General features: G+C 37.9%; 1 protein-coding gene across 2 annotated transcripts in view; it reads left to right on the top strand.

Moving 5' to 3' along the window:
- Positions 1 to 12581, top strand: part of LOC124153969 (spore wall protein 2) — a 107603-nt gene that overhangs the window by 76476 nt on the left and 18546 nt on the right. For both annotated transcript variants that reach the window (XM_046527408.1, XM_046527409.1), the window contains exon 2: positions 11022 to 11239. In XM_046527408.1, the coding sequence (XP_046383364.1) occupies positions 11022 to 11239 (218 nt within the window). The remainder of the gene's footprint in view (positions 1 to 11021; positions 11240 to 12581) is intronic.

Here is a 12581-nt window from a genome sequence, read left to right as displayed (position 1 = left end):
GGGACAAGTTTGTCCCTTAGGAACATATATGGTTATAAATATAATAGAGTCAGATATATTACAAGAATAAGTAGATTTACATTATACATCGATTTCACAGAATGAGACTAAATATATGACAGAGTAGATAAAAAAATATATATGTATATATATATATATATATATATATATTATCAGCACGACAAACGTATGAACTCATAAATACATCTGATTTTATTGACTTTAGCATCAGCACAATAATCAGTTAAGTTACAATATTCAATTTACATGTAGCAATATTTCATAATATTTCTAAAGTTACGGTAAGCAGAAAGCTCCAATAAATGTACAGCTTTAATTTTTAGGTGGAATGAAGTTTTTTTTTAAACGGATTTCTCCCTGACAGTTCTTGCAATTTCGTATACTCTTGGCTTGTTGGGATGTAAATACAATGAGCACATGAGAAAAGTTCTGGGAACCATATCTTTGCCGACCTCATTTCGGGATCATCCCTTCCATTTGTGATATCTCCTCTCTCCCTGCATTGTGACCCCGACTTTTATCTCTAAAGCCCCTTTCCTCGACTGGCTCATATCTTCACAGCCATCTCTGCCCCTTTTTCTCTCTCCAATCCCAGAATTCCTCTTCTCACTTCATATTCCTCCTTTTCTCTCAAATACCTTCCTCCATCTTTGGCCTCTCCGATTCGTCGCAATAATCCGAAGGGGTTCATTCCGGCTGGTCGACCTCGGGCAAGAATTCGAATCCATAAGGTACCCAGGGAAGCGCGATGAATGAATACCAATCGAAAGATTACGATTAATCATCTAGAGGAAATTATTAAAGGCATCTTCCTTTCCAGCTGCACCACTAAAATACAGTAAAACTCAATTAAAACTATCACGGATATAACGAAATCCCGCCCATAACGAGGTGAATTTTCCGTTCCACTGTACTTTCCTATATTTACCAATGTCAATTTCTCCGTATGTAACAAGTTTGGATGACACAAAGTCCCCGCTATTACGAACCATTCTTTGGTCACCTGGGGAATTACTTCCCCTTTATAAAGAAATTAAGGCCATCTTCGCCAATTAACCTTATAATCAGTTGTTCTCACGAGCAGCCATCACCTTATAATTCTACCATTAATCTTAAAATCGTTCTCTTTATTGCCATTTTATGGAAAGGGTGGGGCGATGTTTAATGTTACGGATACGTTGCGGATAAATACGATGTACGGAATATTAGCCGGCAATCCTGTGATGTATAGAGCAAAATATTTTACTAAGGATATAACGAAATCCCCTTCACAACAAAATAGAACGATAGTTCCCTGAAATTCGATATAAACGAGTTTTACTGAGCATCATTAATAAGTGTCACCTATTGGCGTGGTGCATCGGTAGTCGTGCTTTCTGTCTACTTTTATTAGGCTTTGTAGGAAAAAGGGCTCGTTGATTAGCACACGAAGGTGTCAATCACGTTGAAAATAGACCCCACTGTTAATGGTATACGGTTCTTGAAAATGATCCCCTCTACTTTCCCAAGGGTGCAATGATGGAAAGTAATAGTGCAAGCTTTGAGTTAAGAGGGTTGCAGCCAATTAGGATATATTGGTTAAGAATGCTGCGTACACTGCAGGATATGTTAGTTTTTAGCCAGCTTCTGAACACTGGCAAATATTTTCATCGTCCATCGCTATTAATGGTGAATTGAATAAATACTACGGATAACCAATCATATATTGGTGAATATTATTTATTTTCTTTAAAATACTATAAATTGTTCCCTTTCACTTTCTCTTTTGTAAAAGGGAGATATTAAAAAAATATATCCTTTTTAAGGGGTGTACCTTAAATGGTAGTTTTTGAAACTATAGATTAGTTAATAACGAAGACATATAAAATAAAGTAGAGGTTAAATTCAATAAAAATCCCCAATTATGCAGATTAACAATAAAATCAGTAAAAACAATAGGGAAAGATGTTCCCAATGAAAGAAATTACATCATTGCAATGGAATAACTTTTGACATAGTAATATGTGGTAATGACACATAAAATATTTTGTAATTGGCCACACTTTCAGTTACTACCAGAACCTAACTGAAAATGGATGCAGGGGTAAAATTATCCATTTATTTGCAGCCATAAATTTTAAGGTTCATTCATTAATTGAAGATTCGATTACTTCGAGCTGTACCTGAAACCAAAAGAGAGCGCATTGCATTCTATAATTTATTTTGCTCTAATAGAAAATTTTTGTATATTTAAAATAAATTAGTATATTTATTGCATAGGATTATTTAAGTTCATTAAGCATTCATCATTATTTTAGGCTTTGAAAATGAACTTTTGAAAAATGAAAATGAACTTCATAAGGTTATATTAATATAATGCTTATCCATAAGATTATGGATTTCCACCAAGTTACGCCCGCTACGATTAATAAATTAACTATAGGAAAAAAATAAATTCATTAAGTACAAAATGATAGAATGTTAATTGAATTTGGAGGTGTGGCATCTTATCTAACTTATTGAATAAAACGAATTGTTTGAAATATCTTTAAACATTTAGAAATTTAGCCCTCATTTGGTAATTCCAAAAATTCATGATTTAATATTACCGGAGCGAACACTTCAATCATATGAAAATAATGATGAAAATGATATTTGATGCACGAAATAAATACACATGTCTGTGCATCGAGCAAAGTGCCAGTAGAGCAAGAGACGTGGGCGTAGGAAGGCCGGAGGGACTGCCAACATCGTCGGCCGCGTCGCCATTATCGATCCGTCCAATTGAATGGCTTGGTCCGAGAGGAAAGTGCGAGGGCGGAAAGAGTGCTTCAATTGTTCCACGGGACAAGACCAAGAGCCACCGCTCCACCTCCCCCCATACCACCGCTCCGCGCAACTTCAATGGCATGCCGAGGACGCCATGGGCGGGGAATCTGCCGGGCGAGACTCGGGAATGTGATAGTCACAGGTATTCCGCCAAATAAAGCCTTGTCCTTGGACTCTTGGCGGCTATATTAGACGGGCGAAATTTCTGGAAAGTGCCATCAAATTACGTCCTTCGCCTATGAGTGATATAGTGAAACATCATTTTATTCAGTGATTCCAAATAAAGTTTCTTTTTCAATGCTCCGAGTTATCCTTTATGCGATAACCGCAGACTAACTATAGTTTATCGTACGCGGAGTTAACCGAAATTAAAACATATTGCCAATACTCCACATTGAAAAGGCAAAATATAGCATTTTTCGAATTCAGATTATTTTACTTATTAAATTTCGTGGAATGGAATAGGTATAAAAAATGTTCAAGTACCTACTACTTGTCCTATGAACATGAGCTGATGACTGACCCACTCCAATTTAGCGGCGAGAGGTGAAGTGATACAAGCTGCATAAGAAGAAACTTAGAGCCTGTACTTCATGATTACTTTTCTAAAGGAAATTGAAGAAAACATAGTGATAGAAAAATATTTATGTGATCTTTGTCTTAATAAGACTTGCTAAAAGCACATTTATGGTAATAAATATTACAACGTTGAATAACCTCCTTCGGGATTTAAAACCAAGTCATAAATATTACCAAAGTAAACGCTTCCATCATATCTAACTAATGACCATTTATCAATTCATCATTTACAAGTGAGGGTAAATCTTTTCAACTAACGCTATTCTACCTCCTAATTTTTGTTTTCTTCTGCTACTCCTACCATCTAATGCTATCATATACCATATTCAAACGTGCGTAAATAATGATGTAAATGATATTTTATATATATTTGAATATATTGATACTTATATCTGACATATATTCTTCAGCTATTCTTGCCACCAGGTTTCTCTAGAATTCATCTTAGCCACTAGTCTACAGTATATTTGTGAGAACACTGCGCATAATTCTTACCTCGGTTCTTGTTAAGAGTTGATTGAACCATTTTTTCGATTGTGTGTTCCCAATAAGAAATTAGATATCGTATTAACGAAATGAGATTAAAATCTAGGCACGGAAAATGACAGCCAATTCATAAAATTTTCCATTCTACTCTGGAATGCCGTTTAATGTGGGAAGTTGGAATATCTGAAGCTTGTAGAATCGAAGTTATGGGTATATTGAAAGGATTTTCTGTACACTTTTCCCATGTTTAAAATTCATAATGGAGCTCTCTGCTGTGGGATGAATGCTATTCACGAGTTTCCCCTTACTCAGCAATTCATGGCTGGTGCTGGCAGAATTTGTTGCCTATTCATACGTATCGACTTATTCCCGTCACTGCGTCTATTGAATCGAAGCCTCTGAGGATGCTAAAGAATATTCTGGATTGCCTTATGAATTGGATGTATCCTCTTCGAAGTGACTGGAGGAGTCACTACCGTATCGTTATTTTTTTATAACTACTGTAACACGAAAGTACTTGTGAAATAGCTACGTATTATACACAACCTTTTTATACAGTCAGTTGAATTAAAATGATGACTGAGTAATTCTCACTCGAATTCAAAAGAAAAAAGAAGTTAAAATAAATTGTGTGTGGAAAATATATTTTGATATTTTTTGAGGCATCATTTGAAAATGATATTTGACATTTACAAGATAGTTCTCATACCGTAATGTGAAAATTTTCATGTAAACATCAAAAGAAAGGTAAAAGAATCATCTTTATTTGAAACACAGTCCTGTTTGGAGTCATTAAAATAAATACATATGTACACAGAACTTTCAGGGTTATGACAAAAAAATAGAAAAATAAGGCCCATTGCAGTCATAGAGTTTGATTGTGTTTATATTTGAATGGAAATTAGGAAAAAAAATAGAAGTCGGACGCCCATAAAGTCGTTTCAATGCAAATAATAACATTTATTTGAAATGATTGTCAGTTGTTCCATGGATGTCTCTCACTCCACGTTCTCTCTATGGAATCTGCGTCTATGCTTATAATGACACCACACTCCATAGTAACCTCTTCCCATACCTTTCCCGTGATGCTATCGTTCGTCTCAATTTTCAATATCCTTCCTACTTTATTCAGTTAGATTGGAATGGAAATATTTATTTATTTATAGGGATTTATTTCTGAGGGAAAGAAAACTTCTTATGAGACGAAATTTTTTTATAAACTTTGTTATTGAGACGAAATTAGCCAATATACCTAAGAGTTTTGGTTGTGTCGAACCGAATTGTGAAAGTCAATAACGAACACTCCTCAGTCTAAAATTCACTAACTCTTGGTTTACTTTGTGGTATTCCATTAAAAGGTTTTCCTGGATATACACAATTACTTATACCACTTATTTTTTATCAGAGCGCGACCCGGGTTTCAATGAATTATCATCATCTTCATAATAATATAAAGTACTTGTGATAAATAATATAATTTGAGTAAAAAAAAAAATCCACAGAGAAAAAATCATTCGCCTTGACCGGGATCCCGGTCAAGGCGAATGATTTTTTCTCTGTGGATTTTTCGCACAATTGTGCATTGCGGGTGACTCCCGTAAAGTTATCACCGTGGCTAGTCCCGGTATACTTAAATAATTTGAGTACTTGTGATTTTCATTATAATTTTCGCCTGAAGATGATGATAATTTATTGACACCCAGGTCGCGCGCTGATAAAAAATAAGTGGTATAAATAATTTTGTATATCGAAGAAAAACTCCTCAGTCTACCTTAGTAAGTCAATAGAACGCCTTGAGAAAAGAGGACTACGCAATATTTTCATGTCTTTTTTTAATTTCACATCGCAAGAAAACATGGACGTGACCACTAAAATATTAAGAATTGAAAAGAGTAAGGTGTGGATTAGGGCGGATCGCAAAAATCGATTTTTTTCAAATCCATCTGGCCCAATGAAAAAAAGTTGTGGGACCGATCAAAAATAAGGCCTGAAAAATTTGAGACCTCTACGTGAACCCCTGACCCTCGCTCAAATGCAATTTAGGGGGGGAGGGTCAAAATTCGAAAAATACAATATTTTATGGCCATTCCCTATAGATTTTGCCGAGTTACTGCCCTTCTAGAGCAAAAATGTCGTGCATTTGGACGTATCTGCCACCGTTTAGCCACAAAATGCCTAATTTGAGTCCGCGTCCGCGAAGAAAATATTCCAACGCCCACGCAGCGTCGCGGATACCAGAGCCGTAGGCCGATACCTTCCCCTCCACGCTCGCTTCTCCCCCTCCCACGCCTCTAATACAGCTAAATTCATCCCGCGCATGCTGCTAGGAGGTCGTTTATCTTTGCGAATATAAATCAGAAGATGGTAGAAGGTAAAAAACGACGCGTAGTGAGACGACTTGTCCCTTATTTGGCGCCTCGTCGGCGTAAAAACAAATCGATGTTACCAACTTTTAGAGAAGTGATGAAATATTTTTAGATCTGCGCACGCAGGAAAGGAGACTACGGTCTATGAAGACGCCTCTCGAGTGGCTATGAAGGTGTGCGAACTATGGTGACGCGCTTCTCTTCCATTATGAATGTGACTAAATGGATTTAGCGGTACCACAGGAAGTACTAAAACTTACGGAAAATCGTAATAGGCCAAAAGTAGGGTTTTATTGAAGTATAAGACTCAAAAAATTTTAAAGGAACATTTTAAAGTATGCGATATTTTTGCGTGTAAGTGCATGGAGGAGCATAAGGTTACCCCAATGAAGAAGTATTTTGAGAGACAAGCTGACGAAAAGAAAGATGATGGCTGCTGGATTGAACCCTGAAGAAACCAACAACTGAGGAGAAAGGGAATCGTAGGAGAGCGTTGAGTCATCATCGTCAATTCTTGTACGGGAAAATAGTATCAAAAAATTTCTTCATCAATTCATCCGAAGAAAATTAAACTGGCGAGAAATTAGCCGATTTGTATCCCTACTTTCCTCGTAAAATAAACAATAAGGACTATAAACTCAAATTGGACCTTCTTCGGGGAAAATGCGTCTGCCAACTGTGATAGAGGTATATGCAAGAACCAAGCAACAGCAATGATCGTTCCCGCAACTTTAGCTGACGCAAAAGTCATAACTTCGTAAGATACATTCAAGCTAGTGTACCAGAGTTACTTACGTAGACAGAAAAAGATGCTAATTACTGTGAATAAGAAAAGAGAGGTGTCATCAAAGGGCCTTATTTTATTGGAATGAAAGACTATACTCTTGACTGATGAAAAAAGGGAACAGGACTTATCAATACAAGTTTAGAGGGGAATGTGTGGTGTTAGTTGAAGAGAAAGGTTCCCACTTTTGGAGGTTTGCCTCCCCCGTCGGAGGATTAGCAAAAGTTACAAAATCTGCGATTATCGATTCCTTTCCGAGTGAAAATTAGGTACACAGAATTAAAAAGGATTTGATTATGGTGGTACCAAGGGAATACCGCCCAAAAAGGAGGCATCATCCCTTTGCTATTAGCATAATTCCAACATCCCTTGCAGTGTGGGTAGACTCTTCTCGGGATTCCCACCGAGTTAATTTTTTCCATAATGGCCAGCATTTCAAGCTCCGACTGGGGGCTCATCCTAAGAGATAAATTTTGTTGAACCCCAAAAAGAGTTTACCCACATCATTCGCCAGGAAAGCATCAAATCGTATTTCATCCCTTACAGTGGTCTATTTGCAAATTGCACTATGTTGACTTGGATTTGCGACATAAACGTTGGGAGGGTAATTTAGGGACCCAATTTGCGTTTCTGCAAGGATGCGTTTGGCGATCAATCCGAGACTTTTTAATTGCTGGATTTTAATATCGACGTAAAGTACTACCCGCTGATGATATATTGGAGAGAGACTCCGGTTCCTTCGGCTATATCTGAGCTTAGCGCTGTGGAATTTAAAAATCTATTGATGAAAGTTCAAATTTGGATTTAAATATTCCTTTTATTATACATACGGACGAGAGATTCGCGAAAAAATGTACCAAGACTTTGTTGACAGCAGCAAAAGACGAGGAATGACACTAACATAAGAAATACAGACTGAAAGCAGGTAATTGAGTAATTCTTTCGTGATTGTTCCTCACCGGACGATGCTGATACATCAAATAATAGTAAGACTAACGAAGAAAGACGCACTTGGTGTGAATTTTGGTGCATCTGGGGCGATGGGGGAGCGGGGAGGGGACGCCGGCGGCCTTCACCCAAAATCCATTCAGTCACAGCTGTCGGACAATACCGGAATAGAAGTGCATAACCTAAGTTCCCAAACCTTCATAGGCACTCGTGAGGAGTCTTCATAGACCGTAGTCTCCTTTCCTGCGTGCGCAGATCTAAAAATATTTCATCACTTCTCTACAAGTTGGTAACATCGATTTGTTTAACGCCGACGAGGCGTCAAATAAGGGACAAGTCGTCTCACTACGCATCGCTTTTTACCTTCTACCATCTTCTGATTTATATTATCAAAGATAAACGACCTCCTAGCAGCATGCGCGGGATGAATTTAGCTGTATTAGAGGCGTGGGAGGGGGAGAAGCGAGCGTGGAGGGGAAGGGATCGGCCTGCGGCACTGGTATCCGCGACGCTGCGTGGGCGTTGGAATATTTTCTTCGCGGACGCGGACTCGAATTAGGCATTTTGTGGCTAAACGGTGGCAGATACGTCCAAATGCACGACATTTTTGCTCTAGAAGGGCAGTAACTCGGCAAAATCTATAGGGAATGGCCATAAAATATTGTATTTTTCGAATTTTGACCCTCCCCCCCTAAATTGCATTTGAGCGAGGGTCAGGGGTTCACGTAGAGGTCTCAAATTTTTCAGGCCTTATTTTTGATCGGTCCCACAACTTTTTTTCATTGGGCCAGATGGATTTGAAAAAAATCGATTTTTGCGATCCGCCCTAGTGTGGATGGAACAAAATGGATTTCATCTCCAGTTATTCTGAATTACGCCGTCATAATGCTCGACTGTTTGTTTCGCTCCTTTTTGATTTGTTATGTAACAGATGTTTTTAATGGCCTTCTGTGATTTTTTCGTTTATTTTATATCCCACCACGTGAATCAGGGAAAGAAGCGAGATGAGGTGAATTCGGAATGGTAATCACGTGACCAATATTGCCGTTTTGTCCGCCATGCAAATGTTTTATTTATTTGCGGCGGTCCGACACGAACTTTTCACTCGAGGCGACTCGGCGCTTTCTATTCAAATTGCCCGAGGCAGACACTAATTGGGTTGGAGCAAAAAGCAAAGCCCCGAATACGCACTCCGTCCTCCCATTATAACATCCGATTCATCCTCTCCAGTAATATAAAGGACATGAAGTAATTTGTAGGGGAGAAGTTGTTTAAAATTAGGCTCCAGTGCTCTCAAAAACTGAGAAAATGCTGGAAAGAATTTCAGCTTGGTAAATAGAGGAGGAAAAGTGAGGAATTTAAAGTGACAACCTTGCGCCACTATTTACGTGGCCATAGTCCACCGATTTATTTCCTAGACGAGCACTTCTTTTCAACCACAAAAAAATATGTATCTTGATAAATTTTTCTTCTCAAGATGTCAAGACTGAAGTGAGCTCACGATAAGACAGATATAATGCTGCGATAAGCATTTTAAAATAAGATTTGTATTGCATTGACATCTAAACCATGCACTTAAAACTGGAGAAAAATATGGCGCCAGTGAAGAAAGGTAAATAAAACTTTCGTAGTTCTAACTACCTATCATGGATAGTGGGGGCGTGAAATAAACGTTAAAAAAGAAAAAAATGCTATTTTTTCTACTTAATCTCAAGTATGAACTTATTTGTTGGTGACATATTCCATTCAAACTATTATTTGGGATTTTCCGGGTCATTATTCAATGATAGTAAGACATTTTCATTGGAAAGAGATCGCAGAAATTAGTTGTCTTTTAACGAAAAGGCTTTAAAATAAAACTTCCTAGAGCCTCAGCCCAAGAAAATCATTAAGAACCTCATATAGGGTATTTTCGCGTTAAGGAGTGTAATCCCGTGGCTCTTTTCCAATAAATACCCAGCCCAGTGGGCAGTTACCCATCCAAAATAGCTGTTAAAGCCAAAGATTGTGTATTATAGATTGAATCCCCTACTGATTTTGATAGAGGGAAATGAATTTTTATTTGCGCTCTTATTTCAATAGTAATAAATTGGCGATGAAAGTTTAATTAACATATAAATGATTAAAAATACTATTTTTCCATTGAAATCTAACTTCTATCGTAAATGTTATGATATGAAATGTATGTTTCCGTCATAAATCCACCTCTGAGACAATAGGGTAGTTTCCTTCATCAAAGAAAGCGAAATGCATTGAATGCGATTCGTTACCCACCATTAGTGTATTCATAATATACAAATTATTTGGTTTTAGAAATCCCAGTTTAGGCGAATGGCAATGGTCAATTTTAACCGCATTTGAAAAAGGCCAGATTGGCGCCCATGCGATACCACTCCACGTGAGGTCACAGGGACCTAGTTTCTATACGAGTAGATAGGAGTTTTACATCGTCTGAGATTACCAATGCATGCATGAGGCACGGAGCTTAGGGAAACATGTCTTAATAATCACCTATTAAAACTGGCTTTGGTCGGAAAGTTTTCTTCGTTTGATAAGGTATTAATAATCCTTATTTAAGCCAAGCGCTACCTACTAGCAGGGTGCTCTGCTACCTGCTATCAGACTGCATCGTATTAGCGCTCAAAGCCTCGCCCCAAGGTCACCTCACACGTCGACAGCGGGGACCAGAAATACGTCACACGGGCTTTTCCCGGCATTCATACTTAGCCGTCTCGTTTTCGCGCGCTTGAAAATTTTCACTTTTCATTCAATCGCGAAAAATAGATATCGTCATTTAAAAATCTAAAATCGTGAAATGCGTACCCCAGGAGTAATAATCTTTCGATTTAGGCTATAAAAAAAATAAAAGGAAACCACCCTGTTGATGCTTGAGATCCTTATGCGCTGGTGTTATTTTACTATTTTTGAACATGCTTAAAATTAGACGAAGTAGTTCTTAGATCAAAAAAATATTTTGATAGATTATCGGAATATCGTTTGACGTAATCCCTTTCTCCTGTCTTTTCCAGATGACCAAGGCGTGCCTATGGCTAGCATTCAGCCTTGTTCTCGTGGCCTGGCCCCCCAGGGTCACAGCGGAAAACCTCCTCGCCGAAGAGGAGGGCCCTGAAGGAGCCACGGGTGACGAAGACAGCCTTAGACCAGCTATAGAAGTCCTCTCGAGGAGACAAAGGGACCTTGCCGGACGCCAACAACCCTACGGGAACTACGGAGCCGGTCTACTCAGGTGAATGAATACACATTATATCCTTTTCGGCAGAAAAAATATCCTTCTCCTTCCTATAACCCCGAACAACCGTAATCCTCTTCGATTTCCGAGAACAAAGGCTCTCTCGAACGTGTTCAATTGGGTGGAAAATCATTTTGTGTAATCACCCGAGCTACCAAAAGGGGCCAATCGAAAGCAGCATTGGAAGATATGGAGTGTCTACTGAAGAAACATATTATGGATACCTAATTCCAAAGCCGGATTTACACTTGATGATATTGCACTTTTATGCTTTTATGGAGCTATATTGTGACCGTTTGCTAAAAAAATAATTTCAATATTTCCTCATTCCTTCAACTGCCAATTTCTTTTTAACAATTACCTAAAGGCTAAACATTATAAAAAACTATATTGACAAAAACTAAGTGGCACAATTTTTTATGTGGAAGATTACTTCAAAATATACAATAACAAATAAGGTTCAAAGCCATTTGTGATATAAAGCCCGATACATGACTAGATATTCTACTTCTGTACCATGCATGATTTTCGGATGCTTTGAGGATGAACCTGAAATTAAGAATTAGGTAGTAAAAGAATTTTTTATCTTTAACTTTAAATAAATTTTATTCATAATAAATTTAATAATCCTAATTCGAGCAATTACTTTGGGATTCCTAAGGAACTGGGAGTCTCAAGCTATTGCTTTTTTTAGCTTATACATTGTACTCAAGCACTGACAGGTTTCCAAGGTCAAAAGAAAAGTACAACAAAATTGGTCACCACATCCACAGTCCTCCGTATTTCATGATGACAGGCGATGATTATTGATCCTCTTCTGCTTCTTTTTCCTCGTGCTTGCAATGTGCCACGTATTCCCCACGCTTGACGGAATAATGGTGGAATGGATATTGGAGACGAATCTCTTTCTTCGCTGCTTCGGAAGCGCATCAGTGCCGCAGTTTTTTGTCATTCGATCCTTTTGTTAGGCACCATGGTGTTTTGAAATCGCACATCGATCTGAAATAAAATATCCTCTATCGTTACATTCCTGTTCGCTGCGTGCTTTTTATCTCTTTGGAGAACATCCAATTTTTAAACTGAGAAATATATATTCGCTTTCTACCGGCTGCACTTTAATTTAGCCCACTTTAACGTATAAGCTTTTACCCGAATACTAGGAAAAATGAGAGAATTCCAAGAATTCTTTTGCCAAAAAAGTAATTCAAGGTTACATCCTTCATAAATGAACCTATACATCTGGGGTTTATTTGTATTGCACATCTTTTCTGCCAGAGAGGAGAAAATTTTAGTCAAATATACAAAAGTCGAGCTCTTGAGCTTTGAGGCCCCCATTAAT

Source organism: Ischnura elegans, chromosome 2 (assembly GCF_921293095.1).
Source record: "Ischnura elegans chromosome 2, ioIscEleg1.1, whole genome shotgun sequence".
Lineage (NCBI taxonomy): Eukaryota > Metazoa > Arthropoda > Insecta > Odonata > Coenagrionidae > Ischnura > Ischnura elegans.
The sequence above is the reverse complement of the archived record's forward strand: the minus strand, read 5'-3'. Positions and strand labels throughout refer to the sequence as shown.